At 39.8% G+C, this 25,656-nt stretch overlaps 1 protein-coding gene across 1 annotated transcript in view; it reads left to right on the forward strand.

Annotated features, from left to right (window-relative positions):
• NUDCD1 (NudC domain containing 1) overlaps window positions 1–25,656 on the forward strand; it is a 68,982-nt gene that overhangs the window by 493 nt on the left and 42,833 nt on the right. The window contains exons 2-5 of the mRNA XM_067467330.1: window positions 5,609–5,763; window positions 14,900–15,085; window positions 18,955–19,138; window positions 23,570–23,755. Of these exons, the coding sequence (XP_067323431.1) occupies window positions 5,609–5,763; window positions 14,900–15,085; window positions 18,955–19,138; window positions 23,570–23,755 (711 nt within the window). The remainder of the gene's footprint in view (window positions 1–5,608; window positions 5,764–14,899; window positions 15,086–18,954; window positions 19,139–23,569; window positions 23,756–25,656) is intronic.

A 25,656-nucleotide genomic window follows, 5' to 3' on the forward strand; every position in this document is an offset into this window, starting at 1 on the left:
GCCCATGGCTGGTATAGACAGCGACACATCCATGGGGTTGATCTTGTCATTTGAAAGTTGTAGTTGCTGGGATTTATAGTTCACCTAGAATCAAAGAGCATTCTGAACTCCACCAACGATGGGATTGAACCAAACTTGGCACACAGAACTCCCATGACCCAAGTTGGTGAACTACAACTTCCTTGAGTTTTGGGAGTTGTAGTTCATCTACATCCAGAGAGCACTGTGGACTCAAACAATGATGAATCTGGACCAAACTTTGTTCAAATACTCAATATGCCCAAATGTGAACACTGGTGGAGTTTGGGGAAAATAGACTTTGACATTTGGAAATTGTAGTTGCTGGGATTTATAGTTCACCTACAATCAAAGAGTATTTTGAACCCCACCAATAGAATTGGGCCAAACTTCCAACACTGAACCCCCATGACCAACAGAAAATGTGTTTTCTGATGGTCTTTGGCAACCCTACTGGAACCCCTTCATGACCCCCCCCCCCCCCGGGGTCCCAACCCCCAAATTGAGAAACACTGAATTAAGTAAAAGTAATATCTAAACAGGGAGAGCCATATTACAAGCGTTAGGATTGTCTGTGGCCCCCATCTACACAGCTATATAATGTTTGCTGCCAGTTTCCTACAAAGCACAGTTCAAAGTACTGGCTTTGCCCTATAAAGCCCTCAATGGCCCCGGCCCAAATTACCTGTCCAAACGTATCTCCCTCTCTGAACCAACAAGGAGGTTAAGATCTGCTCTCGGTCTCATCACCTTTGCAGGTGCGACTGGTGGGGACAAGAGACAGGACCTTCTCAGTGGTGGCCCCTCAAGCTGTGAAACTCCCTCCCTAGTGGCATTTGATTGGCCCCTTCCCTGCTGTCATTTTGCAAAAGAGTGAAACCTTGTCTTTGGGATCATTTCGGCCAGCATAATTATGGGTGCAATATAGTTGGAAGTGATGCATGCCATATGCCAGCAAATATGGAAAACACAAGAATGGCCATCAGAGTGGAAAAAATCAACTTATATCCCCGTACCAAAAAAGGGAAATGCGAAAGACTGCTCCAACTTCCGTACAGTGGCCCTTATTTCTCATGCCAGTAAGGTAATGCTCAAGATCCTGCAAGGAAGACTCCAGCAATACATGGAGCGAGAGTTGCCAGATGTACAAGCTGGGTTTAGAAAAGGCAGAGGAACGAGAGACCAGATTGCCAATACCCGCTGGATAATGGAGAAAGGCAGGGAGTTTCAGAAAAACATCTACTTCTGCTTCATTGACTATTCTAAAGCCTTTGACTGTGTGGATCATAATAAACTGTGGCAAGTTCTTGGTGCGATGGGCATCCCAAGCCACCTTGTCTCTCTCCTGAGGAATCTGTACAAGGACCAAGTAGCAACAGTCAGAACTGACCACGGAACAACAGACTGGTTCAAGATTGGGAAAGGCGTACGGCAAGGCTTCATACTCTCACCCAACCTTTTTAACTTGTATGCAGAACACATCATGCGATGTGCGGGGCTTGTTGAATGCAAAGCTGGGGTGAAAATTGCTGGAAGAAACATTAACAACCTCAGATATGCAGATGATACCACCCTGATGGCCGAAAGCGAGGAGGAGCTGAGGAGTCTTCTAATCAAGGTGAAAGAAGAAAGCGCAAAAGCTGGGTTGCAGCTAAACATCAAAAAAACCAAGATTCTGGCAACAAGAATGGTTGACAACTGGAAAATAGAGGGAGAAAATGTGGAGGCCGTGACAGACTTTGTATTTCTAGGCACAAATATTACTGCAGATGCAGACTGTAGCCAGGAAATCAGAAGACGCTTACTTCTTGGGAGGAGAGCAATGTCCAGTCTCGATAAAATAGTGAAGAGTAGAGACATCAGACTGGCAACAAAGATCCGCCTAGTCAAAGCCATGGTATTCCCTGTAGTAACCTACGGATGTGAGAGCTGGACCTTAGGGAAGGCTGAGCGAAGGAAGATCGATGCTTTTGAGCTGTGGTGTTGGAGGAAAGTTCTGAGAGTGCCTTGGACTGCGAGAAGATCCAACCAGTCCATCCTCCAGGAAATAAAGCCTGACTGCTCACTGGAGGGAAAGATACTAGAGACAAAGTTGAAGTACTTTGGCCACATCATGAGGAGACAGCAAAGCCTAGAGAAGACAATTATGCTGGGGAAGGTGGAAGGTAAAAGGAAGAGGGGCCGACCAAGGGCAAGATGGATGGATGGCATCCTTGAAGTGACTGGACTGACCTTGAAGGAGCTGGGGGTGGTGACGGCCGACAGGGAGCTCTGGCGTGGGCTGGTCCATGAGGTCACGAAGAGTCGGAGACGACTGACCGAATGAAAACATAGTTGGAATTGCCTTTGGATTGATGAATAGGATGATCTGACTTTGGATCGATGCACAATAGTTGTCTAATGTTTACATAGGTTGTTTTAATGTTGTTTTAAATTATTGTTTAATTGTTGTTGTTGTTTGGGCATAAAATAATACCGCTCATGTAGGCCGCCCTGAGTCCCATTCAGGATGAGAAGAGCAGGAGATAAGTGTAGTAAATAATAATAATAATAATTATTATTATTTCGTGTCAGAAGCGACTTGCGAAACTGCAAGTCGCTTCTGGTGTGAGAGAATTGGTCGTCTGTAAAGACGTTGCCCAGGGAACGCCCAGGTGTTTTTATGTTTTATCATCCTTATGGGAGGCTTCTCTCATGTCCCCACATGGGGAGCTGGAGCTGACAGAGGGAGCTCATCCACACTCTCCCCGGATTCGAACCTACGACCTGTCAGTCTTTGGTCCTGCCGGCACAAAAGTTTAACCCACTGCCACCAGGGGCTCCAATAATAATAATAATTATAATAATAATCTGACACGATATGAGGATTTAAAGATTGAACTGCAAAGACTCTGGCACAAGCCAGTCTTGGTGGTTCCAGTGGTGATCGGCACACTGGGTGCAGTGCCTAAGGACCTTGGCCTGCACTTAAACACAATCAGCGCTGACAAAATTACCACCTGCCAGCTGCAAAAGACCACCTTACTGGGATCTGCACACATTACTCGCCAATACATCACACAGTCCTAGACACTTGGGAAGTGTCGACTTGTGATCCAATACAACAGCCAGCAGAGTGATTTTGTTTGCTGTGGACTCATCTTGCTGTGTTTCAAATAATAATATTGTAAATAATGCAGTTTGAAACTGGTCAGTGTACACTACTCATATAGTACAGTTCAAGTGCATTATACTGTATGAGTCTATGCTGAACATATAATGCAGTGATAGTGCAACTTTAGTATTCCCTATGTTTATAATCCATGACAGGTTTAATCCACAGGGTGTCACTGTAAAGCGATGAATAGTTTTTATTTTACAATCATTAATGTTCCGCTCTGAAGGATGATTTAGGCCTTGCCATATAAAATCCAGATTATCCGCTTTGAACTGTACTATTCGACTCGTATAATCCAGTTCAAAGCAGATAATCTGGAATCAGATCCTGGGATATAGGGCAGTATAGATCCAGCCTCTTCTAAACTGCCATATAATATAGTTTATCAAAGCAGATAATGTGAATTTTATATGGCAGTGTCAAGGATGTCTTACAAGGAAAAGTATGCATTGGTGCAGCAAGGGGTGCATCTACACTTGAGTGACATCCCTAGATTATATTGTACATATTAATGTATAAGGGTTCATCTACACTAGAATTAATTCAGTTTGACACCACTTTAACTTTTATTTATTTATTTATTTATCTCGTCTGGGGCAACCAGACAATTGTATTACATTTCTAACAGAACAAAACAAACAAACAGACAAAACACAAAATTTGCAAGCTTGGTAGTTGATTAAATATCCTTTGACCAGTATCTGGCCACTTGGAGTGCTTCTGGTGTTGCCGCAAGAAGGTCCTCCATTGTGCATGTAGCAGGACTCAGGTTGCATTGCAGCAGGTGGTCAGTGGTTTGCTCTTCTCCACACTCGCATGTTGTGGATTCCACTTTGTAGCCCCTTTTCTGAAGGTTGGCTCTGCATCTTGTGTTGCCAGAGCACAATCTGTTCAGTGCCTTCTAAGTCGCCCAGTTTTCTGTGTGCCCGGGGGGAGTCTCTCATTTGGTATCAGCCATTGGTTGAGGTTTTGGGTTTGAGCCTGCCACTTTAGGACTGTCGCTTGCTGAGGTGTTCCAGCGAGTGTCTCTGTAGATCTTAGGAAACTATTTGACTTAAGTCGTTGACGTGCTGGCTGATACCCAAAGAAGGGATGAGCTGGAGATGCCTCTGCCTTGGTCCTTTCACTATTGGCTGCTACTTCCCGACGGATGTCAAGGGGTGCAATACCAGCTAGACAGTGTAATTTCTCCAGTGGTGTAGGGCGCAGACACCCCGTGATAATGCGGCATGTCTCATTAAGAGCCACATCCACTGTTTTAGCGTGGTGAGATGTGTTCCACACTGGACATGCATACTTAGCAGCAGAGTAGCATAGCGCAAGGGCAGATGTCTTCACTGTGTCTGGTTGTGATCCCCAAGTTGTGCCAGTCAGCTTTCGTATGATATTGTTTCTAGCACCCGCTTTTTGCTTGATGTTCAGGCAGTGCTTCTTGTAGGTCAGAGCACGGTCCAGAGTGACTCCCAGGTATTTGGGTGCGCTGCAGTGCTCCAGTGGGATTCCTTCCCAGGTCATCCTCAGAGCTCGGGATGCTTGTCTGTTCTTAAGGTGAAAGGCACATGTCTGTGATGTGGCTCAATACCATGGAATTTTGGGATTTTTACTTTTGCAATGCCATAACAACAACAACAACAACAATATTTATTTCTATCCTGCCCCATCTCCCCGAAAGGACTCGGGGTGGCTCACAAGATAAATAAATACAAGTAAATACAGTGCAGATTTGCTAGAAAGGGAGGATGTGTAGTGGAGGATTAGCTTGGATTCAGATTTTCTTCCTCTAAGCTTTAGCACAGCCCTTCATGTCTAGGCGCCATCTTTTCTTTTGCTAAAATGTTAGTTCCTAACCAAGTCACATCTCCCAGGATTTCATAACATTGAGTCATGGCAGTTAAATTGGTCTCAAATTGCATTAATCCTACAGTGTAGATGCACCCTTATACATGAATATGTACAGTATAATCTTGGGTTGTCACTCAATTTACTTGGCCACAGATTTCCACTAATTTCTTAGGTTTTACTCTGTAAAAAGACCATGGACCAAATAGCATGTCTTGTTGCTAAATGGAAAAGCACTAAAGATCTTTAATAATAAGGTTCTGTAACTATTCATTGATAAGCAAACATGCCCTAGAAGACAATAGGGAAAAGTCTCTGCCATATTTACTAACTGTTACTTGTGCCAGAGTCAGCAGGTGGCACCCTAGTATTAGTTATCTATTTACTTATCAGCTTCAATGTATTTGTATGTGCTTTAAGTGCTTTGAATGAAGTTTTAGATCAAGTAGAACACATTACCTTATAGTTTTTAGAGCATTTCTTAGTTAAAGTCTCAGTCAATAGAAATGATGGTACTCAATTTAAATATCACTCAATTTAAAATTAACACACAATCCCTTATGTTGTCCCTGTATTCTTGTTTGTTCTCCGTAGCGGTAGCAGAAGTGAAACTTCGGGATGACCAGTACACCTTGGACCACATGCGTGCCTTTGGGATGTATAACTACTTACACCTGGATTCATGGTATCAAGATAGTGTTTATTACGTTGATCAGCTTGGAAGAGTGATGAATCTAAGTGTTACTATGGTAAGATCATGATTTATTTATTTATTTATTTAAAAAGCTGCCTCAAGTTGGATTCTTAAAAGGAGGCAAAGACTCTACCTATTATCTTCCCATATTCATAATTCGGTACAACAAGAAAAAAAGATTTCGACCTTATTAATTGACAACTTTCTGTTCTATTCTACTTACCAGTATAATTATGGATTCTTTTGAACTTTTGGCTAGTCAGTTGCATTTGGTTGGAATGTCTTTTCTTCTTTGTTCGTTTTGGCTCCATTTGCACTGTCAAATAATGCAGTATTATGTGCCAGTTTAGATAGCATTAGGAGGAGCCTGAAAACTCGGTGCCTTCCCAGAATAAGTGTGCCTTCCCAGAATAAGGAAACTCCCAGCAATATGTCCCTAAACGCACTTTATTAATGATCTAGGATTGTCTGCACATTTCATCCCTCTCCAAAATTTCTATCCTAGTTATATGTCACCTGGTCATGCCCAGCATTATTTTTTAAAAAATTAATTATTACATTTGGCCCAGCCATAGGTTTGTAAATGTCGTCATATTATTGTTAATGTTTATTGCTTATTTTCTGTTTATGAGTTTATTTATTGTTTTGTATTACCGTTGCTATTTTTATTGTTGTATTGTGGACTCGGCCTCATGGAAGCTGCACCAAGTCCCTTGGGGAGATGGTAGCGGGGTACAAATAAAGTATTATTATTATTATTATTATTATTATTATAGCTTTGTCTAGCAATTTCACACACATTTAGAAGCAATCAAGATTTTATTGTATTTAGAACCGTGGGCCAGTGTTTTTTTCCCCCCTTTTTCCATTTTCTATAAGATTCAGTAACATGTTTGTGTGGAGTATTGGATTTAAAATTACCAGCTTTATTTTGTTCACAGCGTTCACCTACTCCAAAAATATAAACCTTGATCATTTCAATAGAACCGTATTGACAAGTTAGTTCAAGAAGGATACTGACAAGTTAGAAAATGTCCAGAGAAGGGCGACCAAAATAGAAGTCAAGTTTTAGAAAAGCATGACCTTTTAGAGATCATAACCTTTTAGAGAAGAGCCAAAACCCCATCTGAGTAGAATCTTCTCAAGTGGTATACAACCAAATGTAATTATGCAAGGCAATTGACTTCAGTTGTTAGACTGAGTAACCTATTGTCTCTGATCTGTTAAGAAACAGAATATGCCAGTGCATAAAATAGCAGTTCTTCAGAAGTGTTTTCCAGTGCCCAAAATATATCTACTCTCCTATATTATGCTTTATGTTTTATATTATGCACTCATGAGACAAAATAAAGTAGGCTTTGGTAAAAATAACATGTTTGGTTTACTCACGATCTCCATATATTCAGCATACCCAGGTGCACAACTTATCATCTGTTACAGATATGTTTGGGATAGTTTTTGTGTCATCCGGTCAGAACATCTCTCTTACAATAAACAACAGGCAAGTGTTTGCATGTCTGCGATCTGAGCAGTTCCAAAGTCTAAAGAAGCCTGTGCTCTGTGCTCGTCTCGGAGCGGATCATGTGGTCTGCAGGCCCTCCCACAACTTCACAGGAAAAAACAGAGCAAGGAAAGAAAGCTGCATATCATAACATACATAGAATAAGTAAGCAACAAGATTATAGATACACAAATTACTAGAGGAGGCTAGAAGAAGGCTGTAATTTCCAACACAAGTCCTGTGAGAAGTGACTTAGGGAGCTAGATATGTTTAGATTGGAAAAGAAAAGGTTGGGAGGGGATATGATAGCCATGTTTAAATATTTTGAAAGATGTCATATTATGGAGGGGACAAGCTCTAGAGACCAAGGCACATAGCAATGGATTCATATTGAAGGAAAAGAGATCCTTCCTAAACATTAGGGGAAAAAACTTCCTGATAGTAAGAGCTGTTCGACAGTGGACTATGCTACCTCAGGAGTGTGACAGAGTCTCCTTTTCCTGAGGTTTTTATACAGAAGCTGGTTGGCTATCTGTTGGGAATGCTTGGATTGTGTGTTCCTGCATGGCATGGGTTGGATTGCATAGCCTTTAGAGTCTCTTCTTACTCTATGATTCCATGAATGTTGGTGTGTGACTATGGAGACTTGGATAAAAATTTCCTCTTGGCCATGAAAACCCACTGGGTGATACTGGGCAAGCCACATGCTCTCAATCCCAGAAAACTCTGTGATAGCTTCACCTTAGAGTCAGAAGTGAATTGAAAATATTCAACAACAATAGACGGAAACACGGATGGAAGTTTCACTGTTTCTGCTACTGTTGTGCTGGCTTTAGGTCAGGCATAGGCAAACTTTGGACTTCCAGGTGTTTTGGTAGGCTGTTAAGAATTGTGGGAGTTGAAGTCCAAAACACCTGGGGACTCGAAGTTTGTCCATGTCTGCTTTAGATCATACTTGCTACTTTTTATGTTAGAGAAAGGGATAATGCTTCTGGAGTGTACATGCTGGTTATTGTACACATGGATGCATCCCAGATGTAGGAGGTTAGGATGAAACACAAGTACCTTCTGCCAGCAGAAACACCCTTCTGCCAACAGGACCCTTGTCTGCAGGCTCATCTCCGATATTTGTTGCCAGTGAAGCCTGCCAGCAGAAGTGTTTTGCTGGCTATCATCTGTCGGTATTAGTGCCAAAAGGGTGGGTGGAGAAGGGGTAAGTAATAACAGATCCAAATATCTTCCACTCCAGAAGCAGACACAATCCTGGCACACATGTAGGCAATAGCAAGGGTATTTCTAAGTTATTTCTGGGACTTTTCAGCTAGTGGAGAGTTTGAGTCCAGCAAGACTTCAACAGACGAGAGTCAGCTCAATTGGCTGTTGGCCACCTTGGCTTCTCAGGATTGCACTGCTATTATTTTCGCAGATTAATTTATATTATAATTGAGCATTTTCTTATTTCAGTTTTGGAATATAGGCTGCTGTTATGCTAATTACTAAGATAAGTTTGTATAAGAATTTTATCATCTGTAACATCTTTCCAAACTGTAGGTGTGGCCCATGAATATAACAAAAGACCTATGAGTCTATGTGAAATAAGTAACAAATCATATATATTTTAAAAATATATAAGTGAAAGATTTTCACAATATGTTGTGTCCCAACACATTTCACTATTATAATTTATGTATGTATCTTTTATAAGGGATTGGTTTAACCTCCAGTTTGCCATTAAAAGTGAATTTACTGTGCTGAGAAATGATGCATGTCTAAAAAAAGCATGTCAACAACATGAAAAGTTTGGAAAGATCATAGTACAGAAAAAGTCTGGAAAAGTTTGAAAAGTTCTGATCTGTAATCTCAAACTAACAACATGTTTTCATGAATTATCACTATAGTTTTGCTTCTGTTTACTATGATGGATAAATGAAGCTTGATTTATATCCCGTCCCATCTCCCAAAGGGACTCAGAGCAGCTTACAATAAAACAAGAACATAAATAAAACACATAACAAATCAAACCATTTAAATCACCAAATATAAAACAAGCCATAATAAATAAGATGGAATGTAACTCAAAAATGTCACAATCAGTATAAAATTATGTGAAAGCTAAGCATATAAAACAAAAGCCTGTCTCCACAACCATGTTTTCAGTTCCTTCATGGAAATTGATAAAGTGAAAGCCAGTGATTTCCATGGGGAGGGCATTTCAGAACCAGGGGCCCACCACCGAGAAGGCCATGCTAGTGGCAAAGGTGGGACCATGAGAAGTGCCTCCCTGGCAGACCTTAAGGCCCTGCCAGGGGTGCTTTGAATGAGATTTTCTTGCTTCCTGGCAGGGGGTTGGACTGGATAGCCCACGAGGTCTCTTCCAAGTCTATGACTCTAAGAGTAGTCAATATATGGTCTTTAGATGTTGTTGTGTTGTACTCCCATCCCATTGGTAACATATAACCAATGATGGGGTTATCATAGGAGTTGTAGTTTAACAACCTCAGGAAGCATGCATGTTCCAAACCCCTTCTAAAATGTGGAAATTCAAACCAAAACCAAAAGGAATATTTTTCTTTTTGGTTTCTACAAATCAAGATTAATCATATTTCCAAACTTCATAGCTGAGCTAAAAGTGAGTAGATGAGTTTTAGAAGCAATTGCTTGGAACCCAGAAATTACTGCTGTTGTTTGCCATACTATGTAGGACAGGGGTCCTCAAACTTTTTAAGAAAAGGGTAAGAAGGCAGGCTCTACCAGAACGTTTTGAGTGTCTATGGCAAAAATTCTTATTGTCTCTTTTGCTGTTTATACCTGTAATGTGATTGTGAAACAGCATAATCCTCTTATACAACCTAATTAAAAAAATTAAGACAAGAGAAATTGGATCTTTCTGAATCCTATTACATATTGTTCCACTTCCACAACAGTATAAATATAATTTTTAACCTGAGATTTTAATATCTACGGAAGTATTAACAAATGCACATGCTTAAATAAAAGCTATTTAACCTTAAAAGTGCTGCGAGGTTCCATTTGCCCCTTCTCCCTCTTGGACTTCTGGATATGCAACTTGGCAGAAAGAGATGACAAAGAAGGATATTCTGCAGGTTGGTGGGATCTATGTGGTAGAGGAGCCAAAGGGAAAGTTATATGTGATTTGGACCAGACAGCAAAATATAATGTTGTTGTTGTTGTTATTGTTATTTATATCCTGCTTTATCTCTCCCGAAGGAGACTCAAAGCTACTTACAATTAAAATTTAACCACATAATTTAAAATATACAAATACGTTAACATTAAAACAGAATTAAATATAACAGTATTGAAAATTCACAGTTAAAATCCATTAAAATATAATCAAAGCTAAAAACCACAGCACCCCTGACTTGATCTTAAAAAGCTTCATTTAAAAAAATAGCCTGTCTGAATAAAAAGCCTGCCTGAATAAAAAAGTTTTTAGTCTGCCGCTGAAAGGACACCAGGGAGGGGGCCATTCTGACTTCCCTGGGAAGAAGAGAGTTTCAGAGTCGAGGGGCAGCCACTGAGAAGGAAGGCCCAGTCTCTCATTCCCACCAACCAGGCTTGAGATGGAGGTGGGTCCAAGAGAAGGACCTCTCCTGAAGGTCTCAGGTCCCAGGCAGATTCATGCAAGGGGATGCGGTCATCCAAGTAGCCTGGACCTGAACTGTCTAGGGCTTAAAAAGTCACAGTTATTATCTCATACTTATTATTGTACGTTTAAATTGATATGTTAATTGTTTAAATTAATATGTTATGTTTATTATTATATGTGTAATGTGGCATTGTATGCCATGGATTGTAAGCCACCCTGAGTCCCCCACTGGAGTGAGAAGGGTGGGGTATAAATTTAGTATAATAATAATAATAATAACAACAACAACAACAACAACAACAACAACCAGCACTTTGGATTTGGGCCCGGAAAAACTAGCAGCCAGTGGAGCTTCTGGAATAAGAGGATTGTCCGCTTTCTGTATCCAACCCCACTTAGCAACCTAGCTGCAGCTCTTTGGACCAGCTGAAGTTTCTGAGTACTCTTCAGGGGCAGCCCCATGTTGAGCATGTTACAGTAGTCCAGATGGGATGTAATTAAGGCATGTACCACTGTGGCTAGATCTTCTCAAGAAATGGGCACAGTTGACACACAAGTTTTAGTTGTGCAAAGTCACACCTGGCCACCGCAGATACCTGGGCTTCCAGGTTCAGTCCTGAGTCCAGGAGGACCCCAAAGTGCACAACTGTGTCTTTAGGGGGAACGTAACCCCACCCAGCACAGATTGGATAGCTATTCCCTGATCTGCCTTTCAACCGACCAGGAGTACCTCTGTCTTGCCTGGATTAAGTTTCTATTTGTTTGCCCTCAACCAGTCCATTACTGAGCACAGACACAGGTTTAGGGTTAGGACAGCTTCCTTGGCTTCATGATTATTATGATATCAGAATAGGAATTTTCAGAGTGATGTATGTAGGAATTAAAACCACTAATAAGATTCCAGGCAATAATTGTTTCCTCTCCTAAAATGAATGACGTGATGGATTTCTAAAATTCTCCTAGATTTTTTTAAAAAAAGAATTGTCAATGAAAATAAAATTTACCTGCAGAAAAAACAAATATTTTGATTTTTTTTTAAATGCCAGGCAGCTTTTAAATAAGTGAAATGTGATGCCTGTCTGGAGGTTTTGGGTGCCATGTATGTTCTGTGTTTCCTTCTTTTCTCCTCTCTCACATCATTGATATCCCTGAAAAAGAAACTGCTATTTCCCCCCTCGTTTTCAAATCTTGATGCTTGTGGTGCTGGCTCCGATTATGTGAGCTTTCCCCCCCTTCTTGTCTGCTACAGACTTTGGAATTACAGCATTCAGTGAGGTCCTGCCCCAGGGTTATTTGCAAATCATTAAAAAGAAACAGGTCAGGAAGTCATTGTGTGTGGGTTGGTACCAGAAACCTTTTATTCAAAGTCATGCTTTTTGAAAAGTTGTTGCCTAGGAGACTATGCTATTGAAATATTTCCTGGTCCCTGAAACATGGGAGCTGACTTCAAGATAGAGATCGATATTTAAGAGGATGTGTAGAGTTTGCCCTGGAATATATCACCCCCCCCCCCTTAATGAGGACATATTGAAGAAGGTTGTGCAGGTGGAGGACCAGAAGTGTTGAGGGTTTTGGGGTTTTTTTCCTCCAGATTTTGGAATATTTACATATACATAATGAAATATCTTAGAGATGAGACTCAAGTAAACATGAAATTTATTTATATTCCAGGTATACCTTACACACATAACCTGAAGATAATTTTATATAATAATAATAGTAATAATAGTAATAATAATAATAATGTAATTATTTATTACATGCTTCTCCTTTTGGTTTGCAGCAGGGCACAACATAGAAACATCAATAAAATCAGGCAATTATATGCTAATCAAGGTGGTCAGTTGAAACATTCACACCTAGCTCCAGCAGACAAGAGTCCTTGGTCTCACCCTGGTCATTCCACAGATATATAAACCTTTTTTCCTAGTTCCAACAGACCTCACAACCTCTGAGGATGCTTGCCATAGATGCAGGCAAAACGTCAGGAGAGAATGCCTCTAGACCATGACCATATAGCCCGAAAAAAACCTACAACAACCCATCAATAAAATCACAAATTAAAATATAGTTAAAATGTAACCATATAAGCATGTATTAAAAATGCATGTTAAAATAACTGAGACAAATGTTAAACAAACACCATAAACACAGAATGTGATTTAAAAACTGACTGGGTAGGCCTGCCAGAAGAAATAGATCTTCAGTTGGGTCTTAAATTCTGACAGATTGTTTAGTTTTCAGTTTTCTTTTCCAGGTGGTCATTTCACGTCTTGGGCCGGCTGGTGAAAAGGTCCTCTGAGTGACAGTTGCAATAATATACACACACATATATATGTTTGTGTATGAAACACAATACACTGAACTATCAGAAAGCAAACATATCACTATCTCAGCCACCTAGATGGACAGTTTTGGATTTCTGAGCGTTTCAGATTTGGGATTGCTGCATAAGGAATATTCAAGGCATATTACTATTCAAGATAAAGGAATCTGGAAATGAAGAAAAATAGAATAGCCAAGAGCCTATGCCATATAACTTTATGAAGATGTAGGTACATCCTTGATATGACACACAACCTTTTTAATGAATTGTGATGGCAGGTATATGGGATTCTCGTGCAGTTTCCCATTGTGCAGTGAGACCCATATGTCTTCTATGCCATAGAGACTATGGCTCAGTTGACAGTGTAGTTACAAAGACATAGTTCTATCTCTGACCTTTTTTTGCTAATATCGACATTGCACATCACCGTAGATGACTTTTATGTGCTTGTAATACACTTTACAATGATGCTTGTCAATGCATACGGCAGCCCTTCCTCAGTATACCATATATCTAGATGTGTCATTATCTCAGCCACTCTGCCAGATTAGAACAAGTTGGTGGATTATCTTCATTTTTGCTGGAAATAGAAGATCAAACCAAGCTTTCATAGAGTCTGGATTTCAGGATTTCATAGAGTCTGGCTTTCCAATTTCTACAGTGGCTAGGTAGATAATGTTTTTGAAAAAGAGGACATGAAGACAACAGGAAGTCCCATCCAGAGTTTGGTAAAGTTTCTCCTTTGGTTATGGTGGCTAAGGGATTTTGAGAACTGGAATCCGTAAAGGATTTTTTTCTATGCTCTCGACAGGCGGGATTAGAAAATTCACAAATAGATACTTTTAGAGTGCCACATTGCCAGGGCTCTGTCGTATTCAGGTAGAGATGAACCAAACAAACTCCCAGTTTGTGTTAAACAGTTTAATTAAAGCAGCGCTTACCGTTTGGCTGTTTTAATAGTCCAAAACATAAAGATAGCACTCAGCCACAGAATATAAAGTAAAAACTGACAGCAAACACGGTTGCAGGTTCAAGATAACACCACAGTAAAAAGATCCAGTCCAGTGGTCAAACGCCGAGAGTTCAATGAGCAAAGTCCAGGGATCAAGAGTCTATATCGTAGTCAAAAGCCAGTCCAGAGATTCAAGGTTCCAGGGTTCCAAGAGTACAGGAAACAGGTCAGGATACCGAAAATCCACAAACCTGGGGGAAAACCAGCAGCATCTACCACCAAAATAAGACATAGAGCAATATAATATTAATTCTTTATCTATTTTAGTAATTTCTATTTGTTAGTTGCCGGGACATGTTTTAATCTTAGGGTCAAGTAAACATTTGAAGAATACAGTCTGACCTTCACATTTTTGGATTTTATTTTTGTGTTGATCATAGAATAATTCTGGAAGACATAGAAATTTGTAAAGAGAACACTTTTTAGCAATTCTCCTGTGTAATTGACCCTCTGACTTTGGCATTGGGGGTCTCTCTTTTGTTAAACAAATCTCTGTGTTATACAAATCTGAGGAGACATGAGAAGAAAAGAATTTGGGAAAACAGTACTTCTTTGGATTATTGTGCCCAAAATCTTCTAGCCAGTGTCCATGCTGACAAGGGAAATAAAAGAAGTATTTTACCAAGCTCTGTGCAGTCATTTATCTTTCTCTTACATGCCCCATAGCCTCACAAAGGAACTTCTTATCAGGATATATGAGTTGTCTTATCACCTCAGCTCTGTGTTCCCTTGCTTCTTACAGGAAACTGCCTTAAAAAAGCCAAGAGAAGTGTTCAGGCTCCCTGCAGACTTGACAGCTTGTGATAACCGCCTGTGTGCATCAATACATTTCACGTCTTCCACCTGGGTTACCCTTTCGGATGGAACAGGCAGGCTGTATCTCATTCGGACCGGCAAGCGGGGGAACGACTCCTGTGAAAAGTGGGAAGTAAGCACTGCATGTTTCTGGTAACTTTCCCCCCTGTTACCACTTAGAGTGATCTTTGGATTCCAGCTTTTGTGTACCCCAAGATGTTTGAGGATGTCCTTGGTGGAGCTTCTCTTTGCTGCGGGCCAACCTTCCCGTATATAATAGCTCTTTGGATTACCGTATATACCCATGTATAAATTGACTTCATATGTAAGGACAGATTTGGGGCCAAATTTATGGATTTTGGTATGACCCATGGATAAATCAAGGGGCATTTTGTATAGAGGGCAAACCACCAATGCCACCTCAGAGGGAAACAAACCACCACTCTTTTCCTATTCAGAAAACACTGGAAATGGTGCCATGGTGCAGAAAATACAGAAGGTTGGTGCTTCATTTTGGTTCTCCTTGGATGGATGAAGTGCTTTTCTTTTAGCCACTCTACCTGGAGAAGGGTATGGTTCCTTTTTTTCTTAAATGAGGCACAGTACTAAAATTGACTAAAAGGATAAATAACCCCAGGTTTTTGGAGTTGAGATTTTGCTTAAAATTTTAAAACTTATACATAAGAGAAGCACTTTCTGTTTTGTTCCTTTAAAAAAGGTCACGGCTTTTCTTTATATAACATCATGGTACCTGAGCCATGCTATCCTCAAGACTGCAAGAGTAATAGCAGTCATGGAAAGCCTACTAGAAGATACATTCATCATCATTATCACAATCACCATCATTTGTTTGTGTCGTGTCAGGAGTGACCTGAGAAACTGCAAGTCGCTTCTGGTGTGAGGGAATAGGCCGTCTGTATCACCATCATCATCATCATTTATTTATCGTCCTATCTTTCCAAAGGGACTCAGAGTGGTGAACAACAAAGTCAGCAAACATTCAGTGCCATACAAAAGAAAAATACATAAACAAATAACTGTCCTACCCAAATCGTACAGAATTGTGTAAAAGGCAGAAAACCACTAAAAACTCCACAACATTCCAGAAAGCTGCTGCATTATATGCAAGTGGTACGACTACTTTTTAATGTAACATTCAGGTAGTTTACCAACGTGTAGGTTTAAACATAGAAACATGTACACAGTTCATTTATTTTTTTAAAAATCCATATTGTAATCTAATATTAAATTATATGAATATATGGCCATTAATATTTCAATAAAACGTTTAAAAATTGAGGCAATGTTCAGTATTTTTTCAGTCTTTCCATTTATGACATTCAATTCAATGCATAGTTAAATTGGTTTGCAAACTTTTTGTGTTTTATTTATTAATCTTATATTTCTATGGCAGCCCATTAACAAATAGGCTCTGGGCAGTTTAAGTAGCAAAAAGTGAAATAAATATCAAATTAAAAACTCAATATTCAGTAGTTTGCCACAGGGGAAAAAAACTTTTCAATGGAGATAGGACTGCGCCTGGTGGGAAAAGACAATCCTAGATAGAAAACTGGGAATGGGTAGAAAAGAAATAAAGTGTGATAGAATAAGAACTGTTCTCCTAGACTGGGCTAAGTAGGCAGAAGGATGCCTTGTAATTCAGTTTGGAGAAATGAATTGGAACTGCAATCACACATTATCAGAAAATCCTGGATTCATGGGGCAAATGTATTCCAATATATGTTCATTTATTGTAGCTGAATATGTTGCACGGAAAGTTTCCCATATTTAGTGAGACGTATCATGGTGGTTTTACCACCTTTTTTAATGTAAAGTGATGTTCAGGTGGGAGCCAGTCTGATTTCCTTGGCATAGATTGCAACTTACTGAGACAAGAAAAGAGATTCTACCTAAATGCTGGGAATATATATTTTTATTTTAATGTAGGAGTTGTTTGAAAATGGAATAGATTACCTCATTGGGTGATCGTTGGAGGTGTTTATAGGTGATTTCATTGTGTGTTCTTGCATGGAAGGGGGTTGGGCTAGACTGTCTTTATGGTCCCTTACAATGCTATGATTCTAGGTCAAATGCCCAGTATCTAGTTTCCAACAGCTGCTGTTGAGGTTTGATGTTTATTTTCTGTTTCAATAAGGAGAAACTTATTAAAATGCCATCAAACCAAATCTCATTTATCAGAAAGCGGCACAAAACAATTGCTTAAGTATGTGTCAGGTAATATATATATATGTATATAAAACACACGTAACAGATGCAAATGGCAAGACTCTGGGGAGCTTATTAGTGCTAAAGTTAGACTTAAAAGACCTAATTCTCAAAAAGAAAATCACATCAATCCAAACTGCATGCATTGCAAAAATATGCACGAACCTTTGTAGAACTGTGGCCAAACACAACTCTGGGATGGGGAGTTTCTATAACAATATAAGACAGGGACCACTCACTGTAGTGGCTTCCTCGCATCTGGAAATCAGATGTACAGCTCCGGTAGATCTCAGTGCTACTAGCTGTCTTGGCTTGAGGAGAACCATTGAATCAGCTGTTGAATGGTGAGTTAGAACTTGCTGGTATCCCACTGATTCCACAGATCCACTCGGGTTTGTTGATCTTGTGTGCCTTCAAATCATTTCTAACTTAGGGCAAGCCTACGGTGAATTTGTCATAGGAGTTTTCTGAGGCTGAGAGTTTGTGGCATGCCCAAGGTCACATCCTGGGTTTTCATAGATGAGCAAGGATTTGAGCCTGGTCTCCAGAGTCATAAGGTTGAAAGAGACCCCCAGGGGCCATCCAATCACCCCCTGCATGCAGAAAAAGCACAATCAAAGCACCCCTGATAGATGGTCATCCAGACTCTGTTTAAAAGTTTCCATGATCATAAGGACTAACAATAGGTTAGAAATACAAAAAAAATATGTCTTTTTGATCAAAATTATATATACACATGAGGCAGCCTTATTCTAAGTTAAATAAGTATGCCATTACTGCCCACTGTGGCTTATAGCATTTGTTTCTCAGTTCTGCGATTTGAAATGCCAGGAATAGAACTTCTGTAAGTAAATCCATTGTTCTGTATTGACAGGTGGTCTCTCCTGTTACCTCTGATGATACTACATCAATTATTCTGTATAAGGGTGCACTTGATAAGAAATGGAGCAAATAAAGAGACATTAAGCACAAAGGATTGTGAGCCTTAGAAATATGCATTCAAAAGTGTTTCTTCTGGTCGTTCTTCTTCACTGAAGTGTTCCTTTCAGTCAAGCTCTGTCATTTAGTTGTTTCTTGAAATGTGAAATTTGATTTTGTTCACACATCATAAATCTGCAGCTGAACTCACAGAGAGAACTGGATATTAATATATGCAGCCAAAGAAATTTGTGAGTATTGTATTAACATAAATTGGGTTTAGATGCCACTGATCATAAAATCACATCAGAAACAGTTTTATTGGTCGTCAGTGAATTCTCTTAGCTTGCCTTAGTTCTAGGAAGGAAGGCTTGGTTCTCAGAGGAGGGAGAGAAAGCTGTTTGTGGTCTCAATTCAGAGAAGAAAGCAGTGGAATAAGGACAACAGCAAAATGGCTGGATTGGGTGATAATCAGGCTCCTTTTATGCCCCTCTGTGTACAGGACTTGATCACCTGTGGCTTTGATAGCTGCAAAAGGTACTGAAACCATTTCCCAATGAATACTATTTATATCAGGACTACTCAAAGTAGTAAATCATCAAACACCTATGTTGGAGTTGGGCAGTAAGAGTAGCTCTACCATAACCTTGAGTTTCTTGTTTGATCTAAAGCAGTGGGTCCCCAGATGTTTTGGCCTTCAACTCCCAGAAATCTTAACAGCTGGTAAACTGGCTGGGATTTCTGGGAGTTGTAGGCCAAAACACCTGGGGACACACAGGTTGAGAATCATTGAACTAAAGCATGCATTTTGCTCATTCAGAAACCTCTGTAACTTACAAGAACCCTTCTCTCCTCTAGATATTATTCAATGAAGAATTTGAGAGTCCCTTCATTGTAGTTCACAGCATCTCCTTCCTGCAATCAGATACGCATTCAGTGGGTGTTTTACTTCTCCGAGTTGAAAAAGATGAATCAGACATACAAGGGAGTGGGTTCCACGTCTCCTTGGAGTGGGTTACAATTGTGAAAATGGCTAAGGAAGGTGAGTACTTCTCTTGATTTTCCATTTCTTGCATAAGGGAAACTCATTAAAATGTACATGTTTGTGAAGTTGACATTTGTTATTCTGGCTAACTTTGTTGTCGTTGCATGCTTTCAAGTTTTTCAAGTTTCTGATTTAGGGTGACCCTATGTTGATCCTATCACAAGGTTTTCCAGGAGCTGATGGAGTACAAATGCTATGTGTGCCTCAGCTTTGCCAGTTGTGGGGTACTCGGTCACCAGTTGTCTAAGAACTGACCTTCTAACAAACAAATGTGGGTTAGGCAAAACTATGGTTAGGTGGATCTGTAATTGGTTAAGTGGATGAACCCAGAGGGTGCTCACCAATGCTTCCTCTTCATCCTGGAAAGAAATGATGAGTGGAGTGCCGCAGGGTTCCTTCCTGGGCCCGGTCCTGTTCAACATCTTTATTAATGACTTAGATACAGAGTTAGAAGGCACAGTCATCAAGTTTGCAGATGACACCAAATTGGGTAGCTAATACTCCAGAAGACAGAAGTAGAATTCAAAAGGATCCTAACAGATTAGAGAGATGGGCCAAAACTAACAAAAGGAAGTTCAACAGGGACAACGGCAAGATACTCCACTTAGGCAGAAAAATAAAATGCAACGATACAGAACGGGGGATGCCTGGCTCAACAGCAGTACATGTGAAAAATATCTTGAAGTTCTTGTGGACAATAAATTAACCATGCAGCAGCGAAAAAGTCAATGGGATTTTGGCCTGCGTAAATAGGAGTATAGTGTCTAGATACAGGTAAGTCGTTCTATGCCTCTATTCTGCCTTAGTCAGACCACACCTGGAATACTGTTTCCAGACCTGGGCACCACAATTGAAAGGAGATGTTGACAAGCTGGAGTATGTCCAGAGGAGGGTGATTCAAATGATCAAGGGTCTGGCGTACCAGTCCTATGAGGAGCGGCTTAAAGAGCTGGGTATGTTTAGCCTGCAGAAGAGAAGGCTGAGAGGACACATGATAGCCATGTATAAATATGTGAAGGGAAGTCATAGGGAGAAGGAAGCAAGCTTTTCTGCTGCTCTGGAGACGAGGACATGGAAAAATAGCTTCAAACTGCAGGAAAGGAGATTCCACCTGAACATGAGGAAGAACTTCCTGACTGTGAGAGCTGTTCAGCAGTGGAGTTCTCTGCCTAGGAGTGTGGTGAAGACTCTTTCTTTGGAGGCTTTTAAACAGAGGCTAGATGGCCATCTATCAGAGGGTGCTTTGAATGCAATTCTCCTGCTTCTTGGCAGGGGGTTAGACTAGATGGCCTACAAGGTCTCTTCCAGCTCTGTGATTCTATGGCCTACCAGCCCACTCACTGAGTGGGCAGGTAGGCATAGAATCATAGAGCTGGAAGAGACCTCGTAGGCCATCTAGTCCAACCCCCGGAATCTCCTTTCCATTTTAGTCGTTATACCATAGCCTTAATGCATAAGACAGGTTTGTGGACACTTAAAACATTCAGAATATCAGATCTTCCTCAAGAATTCTGGAGGCAAACACAGAATCATACTATTCACACACACGGTCCCCAAGTTACAAACAACATAGGTTTTGTAGTTTTGTTCTTAGGCTGAATTTGTTTATAAGTTGGAACACGTACATTTTTAAACTTTAACTTGGACCAAATATATATACCATTTAGCTTTGAATAGCATAGGAAAGCGTTAATGCCCCTGTGTTTTGTTGTCTATGCCTCTGTTCAGAAAACTTCACTTCACTTTCTGTCCCTGTGATAATAGGTTTTGAAAAATACGGCTTGTTGTGGAAACAAGGATTGGGGAAAGAGATTCAGTGGAGACACCTCTTCCCCATGATAACTCTTTCAGGAGAAAATTTCCCTTCCAAGGGGTAGATTTCTCTCACTTCCTGTTGTCCACCCCCATTCTTAACTATGAGTCATTTGTAAGTTGGATGTTTGTAACTCAGGGACTGCCTGTACTATCCAGATACTTATCACAGTTGGAGTCACATTTCTTCGAATGTATTCTTTTTTTTTAAAAAAAAAAATACAGATACATAGTTCCTTGGGATTTCACATAGACGTTAGCTAAATTCAAGGAAGTGTTAATCTGTCTCCTTCACTCTGATGCCTTCGGGCACCAGCTCAGTTTCTCTGTTGCCGAGGAGTTGTCTCCTAGAATAGATGACCTGCTGTTGAAAAGAACCTTAGGATGAAAATTAATGCAGCCTTCCTTTCCAATCCTGTTTTGCAGCTATTGTTGGCATCTGATTATCTTAACGGTTTCAGATACAGCTGTTTTCAATCTTTTAAGAATATTTTGGAGACAATTTTAATTATGATCAATACATGTAAAAAGGAGAAATCCATCAAATAGCTAGAAAACTGAAGTTCAGCAGTCCCTTGGCATCTGCTCAAGTTTAGCTGCAGACACCCTGTGGATGGCCAAGTTTCAGTATGTACAATGCAAGAGTAAAATGGTGTTCCCTTAATAAAATGGAAAAAATAAAGGTTTGCGTTTGGGTGTTTTTAGGGCAGGGTATTTTTCAAGCTGTAGGTGGTTGACTTCATGGATGTAGAATCTGTGCATACTGTGGGCTGACTGCTTTATAGTTTTTCTTTAGAGGAATATAAGGCTGTTCTGACTTGCTGAGACTGCTGTATATTGATTTTATTTTTATTTTTTTTAGGAAGAAAAACATTTGTGTCACTAACTTGTGTCAGTCTTGTCTCTCGGTTCTCAATAATAAACTTTCATTTTCAATTCATCATTTCTGTTTTACTGAACGGCATCCAGCCCTAATGAGAAAATGCAGGAAAGTGAGACTACTGTGGGTATAGTGTGCCTATCAATGGTTCTGGGAACTATTGATTACACTATAGTCATATATTTATAGTTTTGACTTTTGTGGTTGTGATTGTTTACATACTTGATGAAAAACCTTCCCTCTAGCTGTAATAGCCCTTCTAGTTACAGTATATGATTCTATGGGAAATGTCCTCCAGTGCAATTCTGTAGAATTCAACCACACAGTCATGCTAGAAAACCTAAAATGTTTTTACCTGAGGTATTCCTTCAGGTAAAACAAAAGGCATTTTCTTTATTTGCAGGTTTTCACTTTCACTAGATCCTTTGCCCCTAATACCAGCAAATGTGGAGGGCTGACTGCACTTCACATTTTTATAACTGTAGCTATTTATGATGCATCAGATTCTAGTCTGTGGGAACCTTCCACCTGTTGAGGTGCCTTCGTGAGAGTTTGAAAGGGTTGCATTCGGGATACCTAATTGTCATAATACAAAATACATTATCTGGCATAGGGCAGTCTACACATAATTTAAGGCTGCCTTAACTGCAAATATCTGAATATTCGATAAGTCTAAATAAGGATTATGAACAAGCATTATGGATGAATGGAATCAAGCACTTTATATGTTTTAATCTGCTTTTATTGTTCTGTGAGTTTATTTGTTCATGTGTTTTTATTGTTGAATAGTTGATGGGGTTTGTTTTTATTGTTAAGTCTATATATGGCATTGAATTTTTCCCGAGTTTTAAGCCACCTTGAGACCCCTGCAAGGTGAGAAAGGTGGGGCATAAATGAAATAAATAAATAAATAGCATGATAAATAAATAAATAAACTGTCAAAGGCTTTCATGGCCGGAATCACTGGGTTGTAGGTTTTTCGGGGGGTATGGCCATGATCTAGAATCATTCTCTCACAACCTCTGAGGATGCCTGCCATAGGTGCAGGCGAAATGTCAGGAGAGAATGCTTCTAGAAAGCCTGAAAAACCTACAACAGCCCAATAAATAAATAAATTGTCTTGAATTAATATATTAATAAAAGTGTTTCTTCGATTTCCCATTGACAGTGGTAAGTTACCCTTCAGACTAGTTATCCTGCTCTTTTGCAGGAGCCCAAGGAATCCACATTGAAGAGGAAACAAGTTTAATTCAGCAGAACAGAAGCATCAACATTTATTTGGCCATGCAATAGGAATTAAACAGGCTAGGTTCTTAACATGGATGCCCAAAAGATAGGCGAGGAGAGGCTTTTGACATATTGCCACATAGTACTAGTTAGAGTATAATTGGAAGAACCTACAGTATCTTTGACTTACTGAAAGAAATGGTTGCTCATTTTGAGCATTAAAAGCAACATGACTATTGCTGAGATGGAAACAGAATTAGATTCTAGAAACAGTCTCGTAGCCCTGCAGCCCCCATCCCCAGTGCTATGCATTTTTTTTAAAAAAAAATCACATAAGAAGTCCTTTACACTTTGTCATGCAAATAATATTGTGTTTACAAGAAATGTTAAGGCTTTTTATTGTGTCTGTGCGTTGATGATGATCAAGACTGTAGGCTCAGTGTGGTGGGGGAAAACCAGCAGTAGTTCTGACTGAATATTTATAAAAACTAAAGGCTTTTAAAAATCAGGTGATCAAGGGTACGAAATCTGCAAGCGGCGAGTTCTTCAAGGGAAGTCAGTGCCTCATTATGCAGCTATAGAACCGAGTGGAGATGGACTTATGGTTATTTCTTACAAGCCGTACACACTTGCAAAGGACAATGAGAGCAACTGTGATGAAAGTGAGAAGGAGAAAGCAGAAGAAAATAAGAAAGGTAACCTGGATCATAATCATTTGCTTCCATTGCCACCTCTCCAGATCTTTTTTTTTTTTTTTGGTAAAAATGAATTTACAATTAGACAGCCCTAAAAATGTTTAAACATGTCCATTGTGTTTCCCTGTCTCAGGCCATAAAAATTCCTTCCAAAAAGTATTTTGGCTTCAGAGCTGCAGCCTTAATTGATTTCCTGATTTTTAGTCTGAGGATGCAGAAATACTGATATATTCTCTGGTGAAATCTCCCAAACACTGATTAAGTGGATTTGTAGCCTGTCTTTTCCCAAATGTGGGACTCAAGGTGACTCACTGTAATTTTAATTAGAAAAAGGCAAAATGTACAAAACAAGACAGGGTACTAAAGTAGCATCAAATTAAAAGCAGAATTGAAAACAATTATTGAAACATATCTTTAGGAAAAGCACAGCTAGTAACAAGCTCTGTACTTGGTTGATGTTCATTTGCAAAAGCCTGATTAAATAGAATATATAATAGAATATATATTTTATGAGATGAAGCAAGGATATCAGGGCTGCAATATCAAATAGAGGAGGCAGGGAGGCTTTTCAAGCCATGAATTCTTCTATTGGGTATTACAGACAGCCTCTTCTTAAAAACTTTCAGAGAATGAGACTCCCCCCAAACAGTTCTTACCATCAGAGAGCCTTTCCTAGTGTTTAGGTGGGATCTCTTTTCCTGCATAATAGGTTTCATCAACATAAGGCTCTGCGTGCCACAGTCTACAACATATAGATCTATAAACCTGTAAGGAAACTCTTCAGATTTTGAATTAGTAATTCAGTTTCTTTCTGTTGAAGGCAGAAAAGGCTTATTTTTGTAAAAATGACCTAAGTTAATTTTTATTACTTATGGATGAGCTTTCATTGACAATAATGTGTTACACTTAACACTCAATTAAAACTGACTGTGAGATAGACTTCTGAATTGCCTATAATGCATTTAGCTCCCTTCCCTATTGGCATAATATATTTAGTTTATAGCTGTGTGTCTATAAGTCATTTCTGACTTCAGATGATCCTATGCGAATCTAACAAGATTTGTTCTGAAGAGGTTTGCCATTTCCCTTGTCTGAGGCTGAGAGATTGTGACTTGCCTATAGTCGCTCAATGGATTTCCATGAGGGATTCCAACACTCAAACTATTAAACCATTCTGACTTGTAAGGTAAAATGTAAAGGTTTTCCCCTGACATTAAGTCCAGTCATGTCCGACTCTGGGGTGTGGTACTCATCTGCATTTCCGAGCTGAAGAGCCAGCATTGTCCGTAGACACCTCCAAGGTCATGTGGCCGGCATGACTGCATGGAGCACCGTTACCTTCCTGCTAGAGTGGTACCTATTGATCTACTCAAATTTGCATGTTTTCAAACTGCTAGGTTGACAGAAGCTGGGGCTGACAGTGGAAGCTCACGCCGCTCCCTGGATTTGAACCTGCGACCTTTCAGTCAACAAGCTCAGCAACTCAGCAGTTTAACCCCTGTGCCCCTGGAGGCTACTATAGAGCATTTTGAAGTTTCTTGCTGATACTTCTTTTAAAGAAACTACTATCTATCTATCTATCTATAAATGAGAGAGAGAATGGGGAAGCCACTGAATACTTTCTTTTTTATGACATTTTATTTGGGAATTCAAACCTGAAGTCATACATTTATATTAAAAGTTATAGCAGAAAGCTTTTAAAGTTGCCAATGCATCAGCCAACGTTAGAAATATGCGAAATGTGGTCTGCTTAAAAATCTCAACAGCTTGCTGGCCATTATCTCAGGATATGGCAGACTGTTACCCTAGGATTTGGCAGATTCACAAGGTTGTGCCTCAAGACAAACTGATAACATGCAGGGGATTTAGAAAATTTATTGGTCCCCTTCTCCTCATGCATA

This window comes from Anolis sagrei, chromosome 4 (assembly GCF_037176765.1).
Source record: "Anolis sagrei isolate rAnoSag1 chromosome 4, rAnoSag1.mat, whole genome shotgun sequence".
Taxonomy (NCBI): domain Eukaryota; kingdom Metazoa; phylum Chordata; class Lepidosauria; order Squamata; family Dactyloidae; genus Anolis; species Anolis sagrei.